Source organism: Oncorhynchus mykiss, chromosome 13, assembly GCF_013265735.2.
Source record: "Oncorhynchus mykiss isolate Arlee chromosome 13, USDA_OmykA_1.1, whole genome shotgun sequence".
Lineage (NCBI taxonomy): Eukaryota > Metazoa > Chordata > Actinopteri > Salmoniformes > Salmonidae > Oncorhynchus > Oncorhynchus mykiss.
Window position 1 is genome coordinate 53,090,588 of NC_048577.1, and position 25,663 is coordinate 53,116,250.

General features: G+C 41.9%; 1 protein-coding gene across 4 annotated transcripts; it reads right to left on the bottom strand.

Moving 5' to 3' along the window:
- Positions 1–3,078: 3,078 nt before the first annotated feature.
- Positions 3,079–17,332, bottom strand: LOC110485222 (luc7-like protein 3). 4 transcript variants are annotated; one of them, XM_036941474.1, is made up of 10 exons: positions 16,990–17,332; positions 12,179–12,285; positions 11,565–11,709; positions 11,332–11,409; positions 8,598–8,702; positions 8,268–8,429; positions 7,698–8,035; positions 6,406–6,566; positions 5,406–5,641; positions 3,079–3,709 (listed from the first exon to the last, which is right to left on the bottom strand). In XM_036941474.1, the coding sequence occupies exons 1-9, from the start codon at positions 17,086–17,088 to the stop codon at positions 5,439–5,441; spliced, it is 1,398 nt and encodes a 465-aa protein (XP_036797369.1). In that variant the 5' UTR covers positions 17,089–17,332; the 3' UTR covers positions 3,079–3,709; positions 5,406–5,438. The 4 variants fall into 4 exon arrangements, with proteins under 4 accessions (XP_036797369.1, XP_036797367.1, XP_036797370.1 ...); XM_036941472.1 differs by having other exon boundaries at positions 11,332–11,412; XM_036941475.1 differs by having other exon boundaries at positions 7,698–8,032; positions 16,990–17,330.
- Positions 17,333–25,663: the final 8,331 nt, after the last annotated feature.

Genomic DNA, 25,663 nt, shown 5'->3' on the forward strand with positions numbered 1-25,663 from the left:
TACTAAAGGACACCAATAAGAAGAGACTTGCTTGGGCCAAGAAACATGAGCAATGGACATTAGACCGGTGGACATCTGTCCTTTGGTCTGATGAGCCCAAATTTGAGATTTTTGGTTCCGACCGCCGTGTCTTTGTGAGACGTAGAGTGTAGGTGAACGGACGATCTCCACATGTGTGGTTCCCACCGTGAAGCATGGTGTGACGGTATTTCGCCGTTGACACTGTCAGTGGTTTATTAAGAATTCAAGGTACACTTAACCAGCATGGCTACCACTGGTTTGCACTTAGTGGGACTATCATTTGTTCTTCAACAGGACAATGACCCAACACACCTCCAGGCAGTGTAAGGGCTATTAAACCATTAAGGAGAGTGATGGAGTGCTGCATCAGATGACCTGGCCTCCACAATCCCCCGACCTCAACCCAATTGAGATGGTTTGAGTAGGACCGCAGAGTGTAGGAAAAGCAGCCAACAAGTGCTCAGCTGTTGGAAAAGCATTCCAGGTGAAGCTGATTGAGAGAATGCCAGGACTGTGCAAAGCTGTCAAGACAAAGAGTGCCTACTTTGAAAAATCTCAAATATAAAATGTTTAATGCTTTTTTGGTTGCTAGAAGATTCCATGTGTTATTTAATAGTTTTGATGTCTTCACTATTATTCTACAATGTATAAAATAGTACAAATTAAGAAAATGAGTAGGTGTCAACTTGACTGGTACTGTATATAGACTATATAGAAATATCATCTCACTGTCAACTGCATTTTATTTTCAGCAAACTTAACATGTAAATATTTGTATTTACATAACTGAACAAGTTCCACAGACGTGACTAACAGAAATGGAATAATGTGTCCCTGAACAAAGGGGGGGGGGGGGGGGGGGCGACCAGCTGCATCAAGTACTGCAGTGTATCTCCTCATGAACTGCACCAGATTTGCTAGTACTTGCTGTGAGATGTTACCCCACTCTTCCACCAAAGCACCTGCAAGTTCCCGAACATTTCTGGGGGGAAAGTGCTCAATGGGATTGAGATCCAGGCTCTTCGCTGGCCATGGCAGAACACTGACATTGCTGTCTTGCAGGAAATCACGAACAGCACGAGCAGTATGGCTAGTATGGCATTGTCATGCTGGAGGGTCATGTCAGGATGAGCCTGCAGGAAGGGTACCACATGAGGGAGGAGGATGTCTTCCCTGTAATGCCCAGCGTTGAGATTGCCTGCAATGACAACAAGCTCAGCCCGATGATGCTGTGGCACACCTCCCCAGATCATGACGGACCCTCCACCTCCAAATTGATCCCGCTCAAGAGTACAGACTTCGTTGTAACGCTCATTCTTTCGACGATAAACACGAATCCAAACATTACCCCTGGTAAGACAAAACCGCGACTCGTCAGTGAAGAGCACTTTTTGCCAGTCCTGTCTGGTCCAGGGACAGTGGGTTTGTGCCCATAGGTGACGTTGTTGCCGGTGATGTCTGGTGAGGACCTGCCTTACAACAGGCTTACAAGCCCTCAGTCCAGCCTCTCTCAGCCTATTGCGGACAGTCTGAGCACTGATGGAGGGATTGTGCGTTCCAGGTGTAACTCGGGCAGTTGTTGTTGCCATCTTGTACCTGTCCCACAGGTGTGATGTTCGGATGTACCGATCCTGTGCAGGTTTTGTTACACGTGGTCTGCCACTGCGAGGATGACCAGCTGTCCGTCCTGTAGCGATGTCTTAGGTGTCTCACAGTACGGACATTGCAATTCATTGCCCTAGCCACATCTGCAGTCCTCATGCCTCCTTGCAGCATGCCTATGCCACATTCACGCAGATGAGCAGGGACCCTGGGCATCTTTCTTTTGGTGTTTTTCAGAATCAGTAGAAAGGCCTCTTTAGTGTCCTAAGTTTTCATATCTGTAAGCTGTTAGTGTCTTCACAACCATTCCACAGGTGCATGTTCATTAATTGTTTATGGTTCAATGAACAAGCATGGGAAACAGTGTTTAAACCCTTTACAATGAAGATCTGTGAAGTTATTTGGATTTTTACTAATTATCTTTGAAAGACAGGGTCCTGAAAAGGGGACCTTCCCTTTATGATTCCGGTCCTTGTCTCTGTGATAAAACCATTGCTATTAGTGTTTAATGATAGTGTTATTAGGTATGGTTTTGACGTGTTTAATCAAATATTCTCAATTGCTAATACTTTATGGCCAGCAGGTCACTTGGTTTGGGAAACCTTTTGGCCCTAATCACAATTTATCATCAATCGGGCTACAAGCCCTAGACCCAATTCCCCTCTGTAAGAGGCAGGTGCAGTCTACACCCAGTACAATCACTTAGACCGTGGCACTAATCCTTAAGCAGTTGGCTGGGCTCCAGTGGTCACTCAGACCAGCCACAGGAGGCAGGCACAAACCCAGCCTGTACACTGACCCCACCACCCTTAATTATTAATTACACTGCTCTGATCATGTCTAGAAACGCCCGCTGCGTTGTCTAATTGCCTGCTGGGTTGACAAGGTCAGTTCTGAGACTGAAAAGCCGAAATCACACCAATAAAAAGGCGCGACTAAGCCAAACTAGGCTACTGGGGCTGGCCTCGTTACACATTCACTAGAAGTTATATTCACTATAGTTGCTGAGCCAGCACAGTGGGGTTCAGGTCGGCCCTAAAGTGTGATCCAGGGAAGGGCGAGAGGCTAGTAAAGCATCCTTATTAGGACCATAATCAGACCAAACTCCCTCAGTTATCTAGCTCCCATCTTGCTGCTGGATGGTAGACAGGGAATACCTAGCCAGTTGCTTAACCACTAGGCTACCTGCCGTCCCAAAAAGACAGAGCAAGTGAAAGAGACAAAGATGGAGTGAGAGTCAGCTACCGTTGATGAATGAAAATCTCTGGGTTTTATACAGAGCCAGTGGGGCTCATCCTCGAAGTAGATTCTAATGAGCCGGGGTCTGTATTCACAAAGCATCTCAGAGTAGAAATTCTGTTGTCGGGATCAGTTCCAACCTCTTATTAAGACTTAAAAGGCCAAACTGACCCTAAATCAGCACTCCTAACACAAGAGTCAAACAAATCCACAGACATCATTCAAGCTCTCTTTTTATTGATCAAGATGAACAGGTTTAAAAATCAGAACAAAAAAAGATCAATTCAAATCTCACTATATTTTACAGTAAGGGGCTAGAGAGATCAGTCAGTGGGTGTGAGATCTGGTGGGTGGGAAGGAGAGAGGAGAGAAAGAGATGCTCCTAACTAACATTGTACAAACACTTCCCAAACTGATTTCCCCAAAAAAGTCAAACCGTGAAAGAGTGGAAACCTGACATTACAAACCAAAACAAGCACGGTTTTTATTTGTCCTAAAAACTGCATGAGCAACAGAACATAGATAAAAGCCTTAATGTACCATTCTACTTCAGCAGCTACTAGACAAGGTCCTTTATATCAGAAACGATGAAGGAAAGAAATACAACGGAAAACTGAATGAAGAATGTCTGGTCCTGCGCTAAAAATGTGATCTTCCAAAAAAAACAACAGGAGGACAACAGAGGGCACCTTTACACACGTGTCTTTTGTTGTGATTTAGATGTCACAGTTGTTTTAATAAGCCACTACATCTGTGGTTCACCTTGTTTTAAGCAGCGCAGAGACAGGTTCAGGGTGGAGCGACAGGTGGTCTTCAGATCTTCCTCCTCCAGATTTCCCAGCGTCCCCTGGGGTGCACAAACGGTCAAAGAGGTGACACATTAGCAAAGATCCTGGTAACACAGCTTGTAGCAGCCACAAGCTGTTATCATCAACTATACATACAGAAATCCCCCTATAGACATGTCACAGAGGAATGGTAACTAATCTAACGAACTGGAAAATAAACTAAAACTAACACTAGCTAACATTGGGGAAAACTAAATTGCATTTTTGGAGCAGGGAACATCCTGGAATTTTGTGAACGTTTCTCCAACAGCCCTTTAATGTTAGTGGACATTAGCTGACGATGGCCGCCCTGCTCTTCACACTCAGTTTGGGACACAGTATAAGGCAATAGAACTCAACTTTAAAAGCTTTAACCATCCTATTTTGAGATTTATGGAACCTGCTTGATATCCCCTTTACCATAAAATGAACTGTAGACAAACCTAAACTGAGGAATGTTAGTTGGATGATAGATATAACCATCGATATCAAACATGGGCCAAAATTAAGTTTTCAATTAACAGCATGTAAATAATATAAATTGGTACACTTTCAAAGTCAATGAAGTCCTGAAAGGCAGGTCCACTAATAAGTACCACATCTAATTAAACTAGACAGCTGGAGGATATCAAACAAGTTCACCTGTACCTCTCATCATCATCATCACTTCCTGGTAATAAATACTTCAAAAACAACCTTTAAAAGATGAAAGAAAACACCAAAAAAGCAAAGGAGAAACAAAAAACAATACACATCAAGCTTTAGTCATGATAAAGAGCAGTAAGCTCACAGGCAACAGCATTCAGTAGAAATGGATGTGGGTAGAGAAAGGAGTACCTGGGTGAGTACCTGAATAGTTTGACAGTTTGATCCTTGAGGGTTTATTAATTTGCCTTTTTCTTTCATGAGGTCGCTCACTCACTCAACACCAACGCTGTGTGAGGTATGGAAGTCAGCTGCAATCATTCATTAACCCCTACCCTTCCATCATCAGCCCAATGCTAACCAACACACTGTGTTACAATACATATCAGAGAACAGAGAGCTGTATATAGAACACAATATCCATGGCAGTGGGAGAAAAAATGGTTTTAGACTGTGCATTCAGTAGGTCAAAGAAATAGTATGGATCCTTCCATATATAGCTTCACTTTACTTTTAAAGTACCTGTAAAATGCAGTGTGTCTATGTGTGGATACATGTCCACATTTCTAGACAAACAGTCACTTTAATACGTTCCATAGGCTATGAAAATCGACAAATTAAAACACATGGTTACTGCCACCATCACTGAAGAGAAAAAAAATATACAAGAGGCAATACAGGCAGAAAGAAATGCTTGGATTTAAATTTGGAAGAGATTTTTGTCCAATAGACCAAATATAGAGATATATAATATGTATGCATGTATATAACCGATACAAAACGAGGGGTACCTCCAGGTATGTTTTTCAGGACTACACTGGTCTTTCCCTCTGGGCTTTGTGACCTCTGTTTCTACCTTCTTCTCTCATCATCGGTCTAGCTCCATCTTCAGTGCATACTTACGATGCACTATATCCAAAACAACAGGATAAAGATACAACATACAAATCAAAGGCAATAGAACTGAAAGTAAACAGGGGGAGAGGAGAACAGGAGGGGGAGGTTTGAGAGGGAAGATGGGGGAGGGGTGTGTGTTTTGAGAGCCAGGATGACGGGGGAGGGCGCACTTACCTGAGCCTGATCTGAGGTCCTATCAGATCAGTTTTAATTGGACTGAGTGTCACCTTCAGAATGGAGTTCGTCTTGAGCAGCCCCGTTGACCCTGGCCAGAAGGGCCAGGCCCAGAGTGGAGGCAGGAGCCTCAGCCTCCACGGGCCCAGGCTTGGCCACGTCAGAGGAAGGCTTGTCATCCTCTAACACCTCATCCTTCTTGGAGCTGCTTCTCCTCTCCTCCGGCTCCTTACGCTCTGGGAGGGATGGAGGTATGAAACAGTCATGACAAAGACTTCTAGAGTAGGACACACTTCAGATCACACTTGTGAATTCGGTAGGGACCATTATGGTCCAAATGTTGTTGCATCACCAGCTCAATCACAAGTGTGGAGTCACTAAACCAAACGTGGGTAAAAGGTCTAGTCAGGGATTTTTCTGCCGTTTAAATCTTTAGGCGGGCCGCCTAAGTGTTTTTCAGGCCACCTAAGTCCAATCTGTAAAAAAGTATATTTATTTTATACATTTTAGGGATGGAAACCGCTTCAGTGTAAACTTACACGACAAACCAGATAGAGTATTTAGAATAAATAATAGGGAAAGAAATGGTAGTCTTTGAGATCTAACAATCACCAAAAGAAAAGCTAGACAGTCGAGGAGAATTAAAAAAATATATGAATTTAGCAGTATTGATTTTATGTTTGAGTAAAAGAACACCGCATTAGCAATGGCAAAATGAATAGAATTGCAGGAAATTAGCTTTAAAACAAACATTTTCTCGCAGCTCAATGGGGAAATTTGTATAACTAAGAAATTCACTTAAATGTAAACATTTCTCTACACCGCCTCTAAAATATTCTCTAAAATTCAGCCACGCCGACGGATGGACCGCACGCATTGCCACGTCCACCACCTAAGCCCCTTTTAGATTCAGAAAAAAACCTGCTATTGCTGCAAGAAACCTGCAAGATCTGAGTTGTGATTATTCTAAATGTGTTTGACAACTTGTCCCATGTCTCACCTTTGTCTCTGGACGTCCTGTCCTTGTCCCGGCTGCGGCTCCGGTGGCGGTGAGACTTGCGCTCCGAGCTGCGGGACCTCTTCCTCTCCCGGCTGCGGGAGCGCCGTTTCCTGTCCGAACGCTCCCGGCTGCGCCGCCTCTCCCGGTCCCTGTCCCGGCTTCTGTGGAAAAACACAGGACACAGGAACATGTTAATCCACGACACACTCAAGAGCAGAGCAGTGGAACATTCAACGAGTGAGTTTTTCACAAACACATGAACTGTGATCCCTGATTAACATTATAGGGCCAGGCAGAGCTGTACTGGGCTGGTTAACCCCCTAAGGTCGATGTCCGCACCCCACTGAAAACTAATTAGCATAATAATATCTCCATAAAAATATTTCAGATTAAGGTAGAGATATGTTGTTTTTGCAATGGATGTGTCTCGATCCACTGCATCCACCTATGTTAACACTTCTGCATCTGCAGTGATGCGGTGTTTGTCAGACCATGAGACATCCCGAAAAATCACTCTTCTCGCAAAATCGTCTGTAGCGTCCGAACTACTATGACCCCTCTATGGAAAGATGAGACTGGCATGAACACGATGGGTGTTCTCCGTTTTGCTCTACAGCGTCTTGGGACTCGTCAGAAGTCACTACAGCCAATCTGCCAACTTCTGTCTGTAGCATCCAAACAGTTTGGGGTACACACTAATATGTAAAAGGTGAGACTCAAGAACATGTCTGTTGTTCTGCTCTAAGGCCTCAAGACTGGTCTGAAGGACCACCGGTACCAGTTGAAAACATTTATGGAAGTATATATGGACTGTTAATTGGAAAAAATAAGGGGTTAAATACATGTTTAAAAATAAAATAATAATCTCTCAATGTAGGACAGACACTTCAGTACAAACTACCTTCAGATGTCTTTTTGGGACTATTTCTTGTTCCATGTAGTGAATCTGTTATTCAATGCGTTTGTATAGGCTAATAGCAGTAAGGCCAAAAAATGTTTTCATCAAATATGTTTAACATTTATTTTAAGAAAGTGTGATACAAGGAGTCTTAAAATACCAAATCAAATAGCAAAATAATATTTGGTATGACCTTAACACAATTCCTTATAGCTTAGTAGACCCCCTCCCCCAGCTTAGACTCTTATGGGTTAAGCATCCACCGTAGTTGCTGGGACCGTGCTGGAAAAGACCATTTGAAAGGAAAATTAACGAGCCAGCACAGTACAGTTGGGGGGCGACCTATAGTGTGAATCAGCCATAAGACTAGTCTACGTGCCATACAGTACAGTACCTGCTACGTTTGCGCTCCCTCTCCTTGCTCCTGGACCGCCGGCGTTCCCGGGAACGACTCCTCTTACGGTCCGACGCCCGGCTGGAGTGGCGGCTATTCGAGTGGCTCCTCCTTCCTCTCTTCTCCCTCTCTCGCTCCCTCTCTCTCTCCCGCTCCTTCACTCGCTCCCTCTCTTTCTCCTTCTCCTTCTCGCGCTCTTTCTCCTTCTCCTTCTCTTTCTCCTCCTCTTCCAACTTGCGCTTAGTCTCCCTCTCCTCCCTCTCACGCTCCCAGTCCTTGCTTTCTAGCTCTCCCTTGTCTTCTCCGGCGGGGTCTTCGGATCGCCGATTCAACTTCTCCTTAACAGAAAATCATTCATTCATCATTCATGATGAACAATTAAATTATATGACCGAATGTTTTTCTGCATCAGCAATATCAACATACTGGTCTTTCAAAACAGCAACAGTCAAAATGATTAAATTATACTTCCTTTTCATGGGTATTAAAGCATACAGTACAACAAATGGCATATATGGAATCTTGACAAACAAACATTAACTTGGAAGTGAACAATCCTTCAAACCTTACCTTGAGCTCCTCCACAGTGGATTTGATCTTGGCGTAGCCCATGTGCTGCTTGCCCATCAGGTGGTCATCCACCCGGGACTGGGCGTCTCCCACAATGAGGAACGCCCCGCACACCTCACACACCTCCATCTGTTTCTCCTGGGCCGCAAAGGTCTCAATCGTCTGGAATCAATCAGGATAACTTTTAGTTTTACAAGTACAGTACTTTCAACCAAAAATGCATTCATCCCCGGGTGTTCACAGTATTGAATTCATACTAAAGGCTTACTAAATAGATAACTGAGTTGATCTCAATGCTGATGGAGTGAGAAAGAACCGGGAGTAACTCACCGAGGGGGTGGAGCTGAGCAGCTCTCGCTCATCCTTTAGCTGTTCCACCAGTTTCATCATCCCCTGGGCCTCCTCCACTCTGCCCTCAGAGCCCAACTCCTCGATCTGAACACAGCACATACAAACGGCAACTTTGTTGACATAGAAAACAACTTACTCACTCCAGAGTATGTGTCCTGCATGAATGTAGGCCTTCACATGATGGATGCATGTACACTACATTTCAAAAGTTTGTGGTCACTTAGAAATGTCCTTGTTTTTGAAAGAAAAAATAAAAGCAAACAATGTCTACACTGTATTTCTGACCAATTTGATGTAATTTTATTGGACCAAGAACTAGGACATTTCTAGGTGACCCCAAACTTTTTAGCGGTAGTGTAGGGTCCATGTACATTTGAAGTCGGACGTTTACATACACCTTAACCAAATACATTTAAAATCAGTTTCACAATTCCTGACAGTTAATTCTAGTAAAAGTTATTTCTTAGGTCAGTTAGGATCACCACTATATATACCACTATAAACAGTTCTATTTTCGTTTCATCAGACCAGAGAACAATTCTCCAAAAAGTATGAGCCTTGTCCCCATGTACAGTTGCAAACCGAAGTCTGGCTTTTTTATGGCGGTTTTGGAGCAGTGGCTTCTTCCTTGCTGAGCAGCCTTTCAGGTTATGTCGATATAGGACTCGTTTGACTGTGGATATAAATACTTTTGTACCCGTTTCCTCCAGCATCTTCACAGGGTTTATTGCTGTTGTTCTGGGATTGATTTGCACTTCTCGCACCAAAGTACGTTCATCTCTAGGAGACAGAACGTGTCCCCTTCCTAAGCGGTATGACGGCTGCGTGGTCCCATGGTGTTTATACTTGCATACTATTGTTTGTACAGATGAACATGGTACCTTTAGGCGTTTGGAAATTGCTCCCAATAATGAACCAGACTTGTGGAGGTCTACATTTTTTCCTGAGGTCTTGGCTGATTTATTTTGATTTTCCCATGATGTCAAGCAAAGAGGCACTGAGTTTGAAGGTATGCTTTGAAATACATACACAGGTACACCTCCAATTGACTCAAATGATGTCAATTAGCCTATCAGAAGCTTCTAAAGCCCTGACATAATTTTCTGGAATTTTCCAAGCTGTTTAAAGGCACAGTCAACTTAGTGTATTTAAACTTCTGTAAACCCACTGGAATTGTGATAGTGAATTATAAGTGAAATAATCTGTCTGTAAACAATTGTTGGAAATATTACTTGTGTCATGCACAAAGTAGATGTCCTAACTGACTTGCCAAAACTATGCTCTGTCAGGTTGGAGGGAGAGCTTCACTGCACAGCTATTTTCAGGTCTCTCCAGAAACTGTTAACTTCTTTGGGGTAGGGGGCAGTATTTTCACATCCGGATGAAAAGTGTGCCCAGAGTAAACTTTCAAGTTTTTGCCTATCCAATATACAGGGTCTGTGGGGTCATATTGCACTTCCTAAAGCTTCCACTAGATGTCAACAGTCTTTACAACCTTGTTTCAGGCTTCTACTGTGAGGTGGGAGAGAATGAGAGCTGATTGAGTCATGGGTCAGCCAGAAGGCCATGTGCTCAGTCAGGCGTGCGCCCGTGAGAGTTAGCTCCGTTCCCTTTCATTTCTAAAGACAGGAATTCTCCGGTTGAAACATTATTGAAGGTTTAAGATAAAAACATCCTAAAGATTGATTATATACATCGTTTGACATGTTCTAAGAAACTGTAATATAACTTTTTTGACATTGTCTGGACCTAGTGCCTGCGCATTTGGATTACTGTACTAAATGCGAACAAAAAGGAGGTATTTGGACATTAACATTGGACTTTATCGAACAAAACAAACATTTGTGGAACTGAGATTCCTGGGAGTGCATTCTGATGAAGATCAAAGGTAAGTGAATATTTATAATGCTATTTCTGACTTTTGTTGACTCCATAACATGTATCTGTATTGCTTGTTTTGATCTCTGAGCACTGTAATCAGATTATTCCATGGTGTGCTTTTTCCGTAAAGCTTTTTTGAAATCTGACACAGCAGTTGCATTAAGGAGAAGTATATCTTTAATTCCATGCATAACAGTTATATTTTCATCAACATTTATGATGAGCATTTCTGTAAATTGACATGGCTCTGCACTTTTACCGGATGTTTTGGAGGCAAAACATAACGCGCCAATGTAAACAGAGATTTTTGGATATAAATATGAACTTTATCGAACAAAACATATATGTATTATGTAACATGAAGTCCTATAAGTGCCATCTGATGAAGATCAAAGGTTAGTGATTCATTTTATCTCCATTTCTGCTTTTTGTGAATCCTCTCTTTGGCTGGAAAAATTGCTGGGGTTTTTTGTGTCTGGGTGCAGACCTAACATAATCGCATGGTATGCTTTTGTCGTAAAGCCTTTTTGAAATCGGACACTGTGGTGGGATTAACAACAAGTTTATCTTTAAAATGGTGTATAATACATGTATGTTTGAGGAATTTTAATTGTGATATTTCTGTTGTTTGAATTTGGCGCCCTGCACTTTCACTGGATGTTGGTCAGGTGGGACGTTAGCGTCCCACGTACCCTAGAGAGGTAAACAAGACATTTGTGGAGTGGTTGAAAAACAAGTTTTAATGACTGCAACCTAAGTGTAAACTTCCGACTTCAACTGTAATTGTGCTCAATGGAGGAATGTAATGTTTTAGTAAACCCAGGCAGCTCACCTGCATGACTAGGTCCTCGATCTTCTCTGTCAGGACTGTAGCTTTCTCCTCGTTCTTCCCCACAGGACCACCAGGCCCCTGCTGGAGAAAGGTCCAGTCAGCATAATCTAACAACATTGATGAACATGACAAACCGAATACAAGGGTTGGCCTAGGTTTCCATGTTGAGTTCTGTGTTCTCTATAGTGGCGAACCTATGGGCATTGACTGAGTATATCTATATATATTCTTACTCCTGCGGCCTGCTGGGCCTGCGACAGGGCTAGACGGGCGTGGCCCCTGCGGATCCTCCTCTCCACCTCGGCCAGGAGAGACTGCAGGTAGCGCAGAAAGTCCCTCTCATAGCCCTCCTTCATGAACCGGGAGCTCTTCTCATACCTGGTGCACATAGGGTTGAAAAGGGAGTTATACACCTGTAATTCCATGTTATACGCTATAGACATGTGATACTAGTTTAAGGACAGCCCTTAGTCATGGTATATTGTCCATATACCACACCCCCCAGGTTTTATTGCTTAAATATACCACAGGTATAATACAAAATTACTTGTTTACCTTTCTAATTACATTGGCAACCAGTTTATAATAGCAATAAGGCCTGAAGGGGTGTGGTATATGGCCAATATACCATGACTAAGGGCTGTATCCAGGAACTCTGCGTTGTGTCGTCCCTAAGAACAGATGTAAGACGTGGTATATTCGCAATATGCCACACCCCCCTTGGGCCTTATTGCTATTATAAACTGGTTACGAATGTTATATTGGCCATATACCACACCCCTCAGGCCTTATTGCTTAATTATAACACAAACAACAAAAAGTGATGGGAAAAAAAGGTCAAACTTACATTTTCCTAAGGTTTTCATCGTGGATTTTTTCACAGGGACCCAAGTCAGACCGGGTGTTTGTGAATAATTCTGCAGGGCAGAATCCACAGAGATAGTACTTACAGGTCTGCAAGGGAAGGGAGAAAAGATAAGCCACGTCATTAGTGAGCCAACAGTTGCATGATTTTGGGAAATAAGAAGCCACAAAACCCAAAACCTCTTCAATGCCGGGCCTGACAAAAATGTTGCTTGCAAACTGGTTGGGAAATGCAACATGGATCTTCTATCAAACATGCATCTTCAAACATTGATTAGCCTAATCTCACTGATGAACCAAATTAGTAGCTAGTGACTTTTGCTTTGGTAATAATGCCAATTCTAATATTTTTTAGAGGTAACCATTTGGCCCATCATACACACAGTGCGTTAGGAAAGTACTCAGACCCCTTCACTTTTTGTAACGTTACAGCCTTATTCTAAAATTGATTAAGTGAACAGAAAATCCCCTCAATCTACACACAATACCACAATGACAAAGCAAAAACAGGTTTAGAAAATGTTGCATAAAAATACACAAAAAAAATTACCTTATTTAAATAAGCATTCAAGCCCTTCGCTATGAGACCCAAAATTGCGCTCAGTTGCATCATGTTTCCATTGATCATCCTTGAGATGTTTCTACAATGTGATTGGAGTCCACCTGTGGTAAATTAAATTAATTTGACATGATTTGGATAAGCACACAGCTGTCTATATAAGGTCCCACAGTTGACAGTGCATTTCAGAGCAAAAACCAAGCCGTGAGGTCAAAGGAATTGTCGATTGTGTTGAAGCACAGATCTGGGGAAGTGTACCAAAGAATGTCTGCAGAATTGAAGGTCCCCAAGAACAGTGGCCTCCATTATTAAATGGAGGAAGTTTGGAACCACCAAGACTCTTCCTAGAGCTGGCCGCCCGGCCAAACTGAGCAGTCGGGGGAGAAGGGCCTTGGTCAGGGAGGTGTCCAAGAACCCGATGGTCACCGACAGAGCTCCAGAGTTCCTTCCAGGACAACCATCTCTACAGCACTCCACCAATCAGGCCTTTATGATAGAGTGGCCAGACGAAAGCCACTAAACATTAAAAGACGCATGACAACCCGTTTGGAGTTCGCCAAAAGGTACCTAAAAGACTCAGACTACTGATGTAACGATATGACATTTTTGGCCGATACCAATATCCAATATTTTCCTTGCCAAATAAAACAATACCGATTAGATATTTAAAATTTTAGTAGGCTTTTAAGCATTCTAGTTCAGTTAAATAGTTAAGACACACATGGACGCAGCGGTCTAAGGCACAGCATCTCAGTGCAAGACTCGTAACTACAGTCCCTGGTTTGAATCCAAGCTCTACCACATCCGGCCGTGATTGGGAGTCCCATAGGGCAGCGCACAATTGGCCCAGAGGCGTCCGAGTTTGGCCATCATTGTAAATAAGAATTTGTTCTTAACTAACTTAACTAGTTCAATAAAAAGGTTACACACACACACACTAACCAGAATTTAAAAAGTAAACATCAGTATCTGGTGTGGCCATCAGCTGCATTAAGTACTGCCGTGCATCTCCTCCTCATGGACTGCACCAGATTTGCCAGTTCTTGCTGTGAGATGTTACCCCGCCCTTCCACCAAGGCACCAGCAAGTTCCCGGACATTTCTGTGTGGGGGGGGGTGGCCCTAGCCCTCACCCTCCGATCCAACAGGTCCCAGACGTGCTCAATGGGATTGAGATCCGGGTTCTTCACTGGCCATGGCAGAACACTGACTTTGCTGTCTTGCTGGAAATCATGCACAGAATGAGCAGTATGGCTGGTGGCATTGCATTGCTGGAGGGTCATGTCAGGATGAGTCTGCAGAAGGGTACCACATGAGGGAGGAGGATGTCTTCCCTGTAATGCACAGCGTTGAGATTGCCTGCAATGACAACAAGCTCAGTCCGATGATGCTGTGACACACCGCCCCAGACCACGACGGACCCTCCACCTCCAAATCGATCCAGAGTACAGGCCTTGGTGTAATGATAAAGTCGAATCCATCCATCACCCCTGGTGAGACAAAACCGCGACTCGTCAGTGAAGAGCACGTTTTGCCAATCCTGTCTGGTGCAGCGACGGTGGGTTTGTGCCCATAGGCGACATTGTTGCCGGTGATGTCTGGTGAGGACCTGTCTTACAACAGGCCAACAAGCCCTCAGTCCAGCCTCTCTCAGCCTACTGCAGACAGTCTGACAACTGTTGGAGGGATTGTGCGTTCCTGGTGTAACTCGGGCAGTTGTGGTTGCCATCCTGTACCTTTCCTGCAGGTGTGAAGTTCGGATGTACCGATCCTGTGCAGCAGGTGTTGTTACACGTGGTCTGCCACTGCGAGGACGATCAGCTGTCCGTCCTGTCGCTCTGTCTGAGGCGTCTCACAGTAAAGACATTGCAATTCATTGCCCTGGCCACATCTGCAGTCCTCATGCCTCCTAGCTAAGGCACGTTCACACAGATGAGCCGGGACCCTGGGCATCTGTGTTTTTCAGAGTCAGTAGGAAGGCCTCTTTAGTGTCCTAAGTTCTCATAACTGTGACCCAATTGTCTGTAAGCTGTTAGTGTCTTAACGACCGTTCCACAGGAGCATTTTCATGAGTTGTTTATGGTTCAATGAACAAGCATGGGAAACAGTGTTTAAAACCTTTCAGTGAAGATCTGTCAAGTTATTTGGATTTGTATGAATTATCTTTGAAAGATAGGAGACATTTATTTTTTTGCTAAGTTTATGTATGTCGTGAAGCTAACAGCAGTGATGCTATTACTGTGTAACTCCAGTAGGACAACATCTGAAAAATACCGCACTTGGTAGTGTGTACCGGTGCTCGACCAGTCGGCGAAAGCCAACTACCCCACGACAGAGAACGGTTGATTGTCAAGAGCAATGAATTCCATTATCTTGGCTTTAATGGATTTTGCCTTTGAGTTGTCTCACTGAAAATGTCTTACTCTTTCAAATGACTGCTCAACTTGTTGACTGCTCGATCCACACTGCAGACATTGTGGGCTCGGTTAGGGATGCTGTGCTGCACAACATTTTACGTGGTGTCATTACATCATTACCTACATTATATAGATATGCACGACAGCTTTGACATCGGTGTGAAACTAGATATCGGGCCGATACCGATATTGGCATTTTTAGCTAATATTGGCTGATTCCGATATGTTCACCAATATATTGTGCATCCCTAACTCAGACCATGAGAAATAAGCTACTCTGGTCTGATGAAATCTTTGGCCTGAATGTCAAGCGTCACGTCTGGGGGAAAGCAGGCACCGCTCAACTCCAGAGCGCTCAGGACCTCAGACTGGGGCAAAGGTTCACCTTCCAACAGGACAACGACCCTAAGCAGAGCCAAGAAGACGCAGGAGTGGCTTCATGACAAGCCTCAATGTCCTTGAGTGGCCCAGCCAAAGTCCGGAATTGAACCCGATCGAACATCTGTGGAGACCTGAAAATAGCTGTGCAGTGAAGCTCTCCATCCAACCTGACAGAGCTTGAGAGGATCTGCATTGAAGGAATTAACTCCCCAAATACAGGTTGTAACATCATACCCAAGAAGACTTGAGGCTGTAATCGCTGCCAAAAGGTGCTTCAACAAAGTACTGGGTAAAGGGCCACAATACTTATTTTATTTATTTATTTAACTAGGCAAGTCAGTTAAGAACAAATTCTTATTTTCAATGACGGCCTTATGGGAATCCCAATCACAGCCGGATGTAATACAGCCTGGATTCAAACCAGGGACTGAGATGAGATGCAGTGCCTTAGACCACTGCGCCACTCAGGAGCCCTGAAAACTTGTGTAAATGTTCGTTTTTTTTTATTATTAATACAATTGCAAAAAAAATAACCTTTTTGTAATTATGGGGTATTGTGTGTAGATTGAGGGGACAACAATTTAATCAATTTTAGAATGCTGTTATGTAACAATGTGGAAAAAGTCAAGGGGTCTTTTTAGATGTGTACATTGTTAGATCCACTACTCCACTGTTGGAGCTAGGAGGAACACAAGCATTTGGCTACACCCGCAATAACAGATACTAAATATGTGTATGCGACCAATAAAATGTGATTTGACTCTAGACTCATGCAACTTGATTAACTAGCTAACGTTACATTGACAACGACATAGCATAAGGTTACTAAGCTAGCTAATGTCTAACTTTGAGCCAATACAAATGTCAATGTTGACTGAAATTCGCAGCTACCTAACGTTAGTGTGTCTCCATTACGGTTTCACATTCGGCTGATGTCTGCAAATAACGTTAAAAGTACCCACTTGTTTTTATTTAAGCAAACCAGCTAGCCCAGTTGTCAGTGGACCTGTAGCTAGCCGTCGTTAGCAAACTCGTATGTTGTCTTTGGCGAAGTTACTCATTAACTACTATATAACATTATCTAGCGAGCTATATATAGTACAGGGCCAGTGTTGATCGTTAGTTTAAATGTTGAATGCGGATTCGTGGGTCAGGGGGTTGGGCCTGAGAGGAACATGCTGTCCTCAATTGTAGCTAACGCGTTAACTTACTGCTTAGCTAGCTAACACCCGACCCTGGCGGTCGTTAGTTCATAGCTAGTTAGGATGCTGTTAGCTAGCGAGCATCATGTATGTAGCCAGCTATTACGTTTAAGCAAACACATCAATATCAACGTCAGTTTGCTAGCTACCTACCTATAAAACGACTCACTGAAAACAAGAACCGGACGAAATTGTTTCCAGCGAGCTGGCTAAAGCTAACAAAGTGGCTAACTTACGGTCTCGTGGTCCCAGCGTACGTTGCATCGTTTCTCGTCGGGGGCCAAGTTTCTGTCTCGACCCATCAACTCATCGAGTAACTGGGCTGCGGAAAGCATTTTGCGTCAAAACTGAAAGCAAAAAGCTATTGTATCTACTAAGTTAAACCATTTATTATTGCGCCAAAGAAACACAGATCCTAGTTATTTCAGATCAAAATGGCAGCCGTTCGCATTCAGCAACAGTCGCTACCCACTGTGCATCCGTGTGCGGAACCTGAACCCGCCGCTGTATGAGAAATTACGCCACCCTCTGCTAGGATGTCCTGTAACATCCACTCTTGTTCCCCCACTAGCCCTTGATCATCATGACTCCCACATACGAGTTATTGGGCGAAGGCGTACTCTGTATGGGGGTTTATTAAGAGCCCTGACGCTTGGTCTGAAAATTAACTACCATCGCTTGCAGTGAGGTTTTAGAAGCATAAGGATCTTATCTTTCATATCACCGATATATTATATATACTGAAATATGGCTGTGTGGGAACCTTAATATGGCTGTGTGGGAACCTTAACCCTAACCCTATAAAGGTGTGTATCAATTTAACTTTTGTATATATATATATATATATATATATATATATATATATATTGTAAACAATATATATATACAAAAGTTAAATTGATACACACCTTTATAGGGTTAGGGTTCCCACACCGCCATATTTCCATGTTTCAGTGATTGTTTACAAGAGCAGATGGAAGACAGAGGCCGTGTTGGAGAGCATTAAAATGACTGCAGGCGACTGCCGACTGACTGATCTACAAATCTCCTTGCACATTGATATCAAAATATTTACCCCCTATACTAACCTTGGTAGAGCTTCATACTGGAAGCTAAATAGCTCGTTATTAAATAATGATATAGTTAAGTTTGAGGTTAAAGATCTGCTTTCACACTTTTGGGAAGGGCTTTTGAAGAAAAATCTTCATTTGAGGTGTCCAAATCCTTTAGAAAATATGGTAGTAATCTTGCTAAGGCCACAAGAGCTGAGGAGGAAAAGGTGATCATTAAGATACCTTGCCTTTTTCAGAGGTCCCCAGCCAGGAGAGGAGAAGATAGAACTGATTGAGTTACAAAATAAACTGGATAATCTATATAGATCCAATAAACTGGATAATATATAGAGATTAAATAAACGGGATAATATATCGAGATTAAATAAACTGGATGATATATATAGATTAAATCAACTGGATGATATATAGAGATTAAATAAACTGGATAATATATCGAGATTAAATCAACTGGATAATATATTGAGATTAAATAAACTGGATAATATATATAGATCCAATAAACTGGATGATATATAGAGATTAAATAAACTGGATAATATATATATATTAAATAAACTGGATAATATATATAGATTAAATAAACTGGATAATATATATAGATTAAATAAACTGGATAATATATTGAGATTAAATAAACTGGATAATATATCGAGATTAAATCAACTGGATAATATATTGAGATTAAATAAACTGGATAATATAAATCGATTCAATAAATTGGATAATATATAGAGATTAAATCAACTGGATATTACATAGAGATTAAATCAACTGCATAATATATCGAGATTAAATAAACTGGATAATATAAATAGATTCAATAAACTGGATAACATATAGAGATGAAATAAACTGGATAATATATATATATTAAATAAACTGGATAATATATAAATATAAAGATTAAAAGCAGAAGGAGCCTTTATTAGATCTAGGAAAAAAATGAATTTAGGAGGGAGAAAAGAATTCATCCTATTTCTTTAGACTTAAGAAATTTCTCTCGACAAATAACACTATCCAAATAACACTATTTCTACAACAAGGGCAACGCACAAGACATTCTCCAAACACCCCACAGGGCCGACATCCCTGTTATTTACAAGAGGAAGCGACGCAGGTACAGAGGACAAAGATCTGGATGCCTGGTCAGGACCCGGAGAAGGCGACTGGGAAAGATGCCGTTACAGTCAATACTACTCGCCAACGTGCAATCATTGGACAATAAATTAGACAAGGTACGATCACGAATATCCTACCAACGGGACATCATAAACTGTAATATCCTGTGTTTCACGGAATCGGGGCTGAATGACGACATGGATATTCAGCTAGCGGGATATATGCTGCACCAGCAGGATAGAACAGCATATTCCGGTAAGACGAGGGGTGGCGGTCTGTGCACATTTGTAAACAACAGCTGGTGCACGAAATCTAAGGAAGTCTCTAGATTTTGCTCACCTGAAGCAGAGTATATTGTGATAAATTGCAGGCCACACTACTTACCTAGAGAGTTTTCAGCTATACTTTTCGTGGCTGTTTATTTACCACCACAGACATGCTGGCACTAAGACCACACTCAATCAGCTGTATAAGGAAATAAGCAAACAGGACACCACTCAACCAGAGGTGGCACTCCTAGTGGCCGGAGACTTTAATGCAGGGAAACTTAAATCGGTTCTACCAAATTTCTATCAACATGTTAAATGTGCAACCAGAGGGAAAAAAATTCTAGATCACCTGTACTCCACACACAGAGACGCGTACAAAGCTCTGCCTCGCCCTCCATTTGGTAAATCCGACCACAACTCTATCCTCCTGATTCCTGCTTACAAGCAAAAATGAAAGCAGGAAGCACCAGTGACTCGGTCTCTAAAAAAGTGTTCAGATAAAGCAGATGCTAAACTACAGGACTGTTTTTCTATCACAGACTGGAACATGTTCCGGGATTCTTCCGATGGCGTTGAGGAGTACACCACATCAGTCACTGGCTTTATCAATAAGTGCATTGAGGACGTCATCCCCACAGTGACTGTATGTACATACCCCAAACACAATCCATGGATTACAGGCAACATTCGCACTGAACTAAGGGGTAGAGCTTCCGCTTTCAAGGTGCGGGACTTTAACCCGGAAGAAGTCCTGCTATGCCCTGCGACGAACCATCAAACAGGCAAAGCGTCAATATGAGACTAAGATTGAATCATACTATACCGGATCCGACGCTCGTCTTATGTGGCAGGGCTTGCAAACTATTACTTACTACAAAGGGAAGCACCACCGCGAGCTGCCCAGTGACATGAGCCTACCAGAAGAGCTAAATCACTTCTATGCTCGCTTCGAGGCAAGCAACATTGAGGTATGCATGAGAGCATCAGCTGTTCCGGGCGACTGTGTGATCACACTCTCCGTAGCCGACGTGAGTAAGACCTTTAAACAGGTCAACATACACAAGGCTGCGGGGCCAGACGGATTACCAGGACGTGTACTCCGGGCATGTGCTGACCAACTGGCAGGTGTCTTCACTGACATTTTCAACATGTCCATGATTGAGTCTGTAATAGCAGTTTCAAGCAGACCACCATAGTCCCTGTGCCCAAGAACACAAAGGCAACCTGCCTAAATGACTACAGACCTGTAGCACTCACGTCCGTAACCATGAAATGCTTTGAAAGGTTGGTAATGGCTCACATCAACACCATTATCCCAGAAACCCTAGACCCACTCCAATTTGCATACCACCCAAACAGATCCACAGATGATGCAATCTCTATTGCACTCCACACTGCCCTTTCCCACCTGGACAAAAGGAACACTTATGTGAGAATGCTATTCATTGACTGCAGTTCAGCGTTCAATACCATGGTACCCTCAAAGCTCATCACTAAGCTAAGGATCCTGGGACTAAACACCTCCCTCTGCAACTGGATCCTGGACTTCCTGATGGGCCGCCCGCAGGTGGTAAGGGTAGGTAGCAACACATCTGCCACGCTGATCCTCTACACTGGAGCTCCACAGGGGTGCATGCTCAGTCCCCTCTTGTACTCCCTGTTCACCCACGACTGCATGGCCAGGCACGACTCCAACACCATCATTAAGTTTGCAGACGACACAACAGTGGTAGGCCTGATCACTGACAACGACGAGACAGCCTATAGGGAGGAGGTCAGAGACCTGGCCGGGTGGTGCCAGAATAACAACCTATCCCTCAACGTAACCAAGACTAATTAGATGATTGTGGACTACAGGAAAAGGAGGACCGAGCACGCCCCCATTCTCATCGACGGGACAGTAGTGGAGCAGGATGAGAGCTTCAAGTTCCTTGGTGTCCACATCAACAACAAACTAGAATGGTCCAAACACACCAAGACAGTCGTGAAGAGGGCACAACAAATTATATTCCCCCTCAGGAGATTAAAAAGATTTGGCATGGGTCCTGAGATCCTCAAAAGGTTCTACAGCTGCAACATCGAGAGCATTCTGACTGGTTGCATCACTGCCTGGTATGGAAATTGCTCGGCCTCTGACCGCAAGACACTATAGAGGGTAATGCGTACGGCCCAGTATATAACTGGGGCTAAGCTGCCTGCCTTCCCGGACCTCTACACCAGGCGGTGTCAGAGGAAGGCCCTAAAAATTGTCAAAGACCCGAGCCACCCCTGTCATAGACTGTTCTCTCTACTACCGCATGGCATGCGGTACCGGAGTCCCAAGTCTAGGACAAAAAGGCTTCTCAACAGTTTTTATCCCCAAGCCATAAGACTCCTGAACAGGTAATTAAATGACTACCCAGACTATTTGCATTGTGTACTCCCCCCCCCCCCCAACCCCTCTTTTTATGCTGCTGCTACTCTCTGTTTATCATATATGCATAGTCACTTTAACTATACATTAATGTACATACTACCTCAATTGGGCCGACCAACCAGTGCTCCCGCACATTGTCTAACCGGGCTATCTGCATTGTGTCCCGCCACCCGCCAACCCCTCTTTTACACTACTGCTACTCTCTGTTCATCATGTATGCATTGTCACTTTAGCCATATCTACATGTACATACTACCTCAATCAGCCTGACTAACTGGTGTCTGTATGTAGCCTCGCTACTTTTATAGCCTGTCCTTTTACTGTTGTTTTATTTCTTTATTTACCTATTGTTGACCTAACACCTTTTTTGCACTTTTGGTTAGAGCCTGTAAGTAAGCATTTCACTGTAAGGTTGTATTCGGCGCACGTGACAAATACACTTTGATTTGATTTGACTATCCATAAGTTAAACATTGATGGTGTTATTACAGATGACCAAAAATGTATCGCTAAATACTGTTGCCACTTTTACAGGAAATTGTATAGCTCTACGTACTGTCAGGAATCCACAGATATGTTTTTTAACTCACTGAATAATGTTCACTCTATCAGTGATATAGAATCTAAACAGTGTGATGAACCCATCAAAGTTGAAGAGATTATAGAGTCTATCAAACAGCTAAAGAACAATAAATCACCAGGTGTTGATGGAATTACATCAGAATTTTACAAATGATTTTCTGAACAAGTAGCTCCCTTCCTATTTGAAGTGTTTTTAGAGAGTATTAAAAACAATGTTCTCCCTCCTACAATGAGTCATGGGGTTAATAACACTGATACCTAAGCCTAAAAAAAGTGCTGCTCATCGATAACTGGCGTCCAATTTGTCTTCTTTATAATGACTATAAGCCTTACTACTTGCAAAAATAATTAAAGAAGTCCTGGATGCAATCATCGATGAAACACAGTCTGGCTTTATGAGGAACAGACATATTTCTAACAATATCAGACTAGTATTGGGCATACGTGACTACTCAGACCTAATAACTGAGGATAGCTTCATATTATTTTTAAGGCTAATTAAGACTCTCTATACTCTCTGTACAAATGGTAACAGCTCTATCAAATTGAAATATGGCACCTCACCTAGAGTTGAGTTAAAGAGAAGAATTAGGCAAGGTTGTCCTATCTCTCTGTACCTGTTTTTATTTTAACTTCTTACAAATTCTTTAAATAATAATCCTGTACAAGGTATTTCCATAGCTGGTAAAGAAATTATTATAAGCCAGCTGGCTGACGATACTACACTTTTTCTGAAAGATGCTAACCAAATTCCCATATCGATCTATGTGATGCAATCCTTTCCCAAAGTGTCTGGTCTATATCTTAACATTAATAAATGTGAACTCATAGCTGTCAAAGATTGTGTGACACCTTCATATTATGGTATTCCAGTAAAAGAAGAACTTACATATTTATCCATTACAAAGGATCAGAAGTCTAGAGGCTTACTAAATGTTAACCCTCTTATTAAAAAACCCCAGAAGAAACTAAGTCAATGGCTACAGAGGGACTTATCTTTAAAAGGTAGAGAGAGTCCTAATAACCAAGGCTGAAGGTCTCTAGACTAACATATGGCGCTCTATCTTTATATCTTGACAGTAAAATAAGCAAGATAGACCAGATGCTTTTCAACTTTCTATGGAGAAACCGTACCCATTACATTAGGAAAACTGTTGTAATGAACACTTATGAGTATGGTGGGCTAAATTTTCTGGACTTTACTACCTTAAATAATAATTTTAAGATCAATTGGATAAAACAATTCCTAAGAAGACCCACTTCTATCTGCAATTGTATTCCTCATCATGTCTTCTCTACTTTTGGTGGCCTTAACTTCATGTTGGTTTGGAATTATAATATTGACAAAGTTCCAGTGAAACTTTCTGCTTTTCATTGGCAGGTTTTCTTGTCATGGTCCTTAATTTGTGAGCATAATTTTCTCCACACAGATATTATATATGGAATAATCGGGACATTTTGTAAAAAAATACTTAATACTTTAATATTCTTTTAGAATATTGGTTCCGAAATAAATTCCTATTGGTGAGCCAACTGGTAAATGCAGAGGGTGTTTTACTTAGTTCTAAAGAATTCTTATCACGTAACATCTAAAGATTTTGGAATTGTTTTAAATGCCATTCCCTCAGGTGTTGCTTTATTATTCAGGAACTTGTCAAGACCTGACCCTCAGAGCCTACCTTCTATTGACCCTGTTGACTCATCAGTAAGAAAGATTTGTTTCTCTTTTGGTCCATTCAACAACAGAGCGATACAAACCTTGTTTCAGCAGGATGTTGTATCTATACCTTATGTCATGCCTTATTGGAACGGATTTATTGATAATATCTGTTGGATAAAAGTTTGGATGTTGCCACACACATACCTACTTGTTAACAAAATTAAGGAAGTTTCCATTAAAAGTATTCATAAATATTATCCTGCCAACCACTATATGCTATACTATCAAATTGTACCTTTTGTAATGTCCACCCAGAAACAGTGTTGCATCTTTTTTGGCATTGTATTCATGTAAGGAATCTGTGGCAAGACAACAGTAGATTTAGAATTGAAAACATTTATGAAGATTTTACACTATTGTGGAGAGATGTACTGCTTGGATTCTTTGCCTACGATAGAAATAAGCTGAAACAATTTTATGTAATTCATTTCATTATTCTTTTGGCCAAGTTTCATATTCACAAATGTAAATTTACAAACAAAACACCACATTTTCTTACCTTACACATAAATTGAACTGTATTTTAAGACAATTAAATACTCTACTAACAAAAAAGCTGTTAGAATAATAAGTGTATGTATGTCCCTTAAGGTCCTTGTGTAATGTGATATTGTACCCCCTAGCCCAAATGTCCTTTGTATATTATGTATATATACTTGTGTTCCCATGTACTTCCTGTAATGATTTGTTGTTCATAAAAAATACATTTATAATAATAAAATAATAAAAAATACAAATACAAATCACCTCACATCATAAATAAAGACTCTATATTATTTCTTGGGTCAGTCAGTCACAATTTACCCTTGATGACCCTTGAATTAGCTATCTGCATCTCTGAATGCCTGTTTGTAAATAGATGACAGATGTGTTGTCACTGAAAAATACTATTGGCTGCAACTGTGTTATACCTAGTGAAAACAAGTTTACAGTAAGTGTGTTTTTTTCATGTTGTAAAATTATTTTTATGTCATATTAAAGTAGAGGGATTTATGTTTATAGAACTGTTCCTCCGCAATTGAGAATCGATTCACGTTTAGATGGGAGTATTTGACAGCTTTGACTTCCAGAGCATAATGAGCCTTGAAACAGAACATGCAAGGTCCTTGGACTATAAGGAGTAATGTTAGGCTGCTTTAGTCCATGTTTGGGCTAGGTCCCCCACATTACATACTTTCTGATACACAAAATCAGTTTGAAATCAAATAAAGTTGATTGACCACAACTTTGAAAAGGGTATAACTGTAAATCAGTGACTCTCACCCTTGATTATAATGCTACTAAGTCGATGAGGCCAAAGTCTACTGTGGTGTCAAGCTATAAAGTTTTGAGTCTGAAAAAATAGTATGATGATTTTGGTTGAAGACAATATAGACGATTTCAAGGGAATCCTCAAGGAGGTTTGGAGGAAGAAAATTACTTATTTGTGGGAATGAACCAAGCAAGGGTGCTGTAGGTGCTCTCAGTAAGTACTGTCCTCAATTTGTGTACTTTTAAACACACACACCAGATATTTTCAGAATATGGTCCAGAAAATCTGTAACTAGACCTGTTGGACAGCTAACTCGTTGACTCCAAAAGGAGCATACATGGACATATTGCACAAAACAGTGTACGTTGAACATTCAAACATGTATGTGCAGGGTAAATACATGTCAACAGAACACATGGGTTACTGTAACATTCATTATTACGAGAGATAATTAAAATAAATCGTATTTTGAAGGA

Excerpts from the sequence above, each read along its gene's own strand:
- LOC110485222 (XM_036941472.1), bottom strand. The coding sequence starts at position 17,088 with ATGCTTTCCGCAGCCCAGTTACTCGATGAGTTGATGGGTCGAGACAGA. Across the intron at positions 11,413-11,564 it reads AGGCCCAGCAGGCCGCAGGA|CAGGGGCCTGGTGGTCCTGT; the intron begins GTAAGAATATAT and ends ACCTTTCTCCAG. Across the intron at positions 8,430-8,597 it reads TGCTCAGCTCCACCCCCTCG|ACGATTGAGACCTTTGCGGC; the intron begins GTGAGTTACTCC and ends GATTGATTCCAG.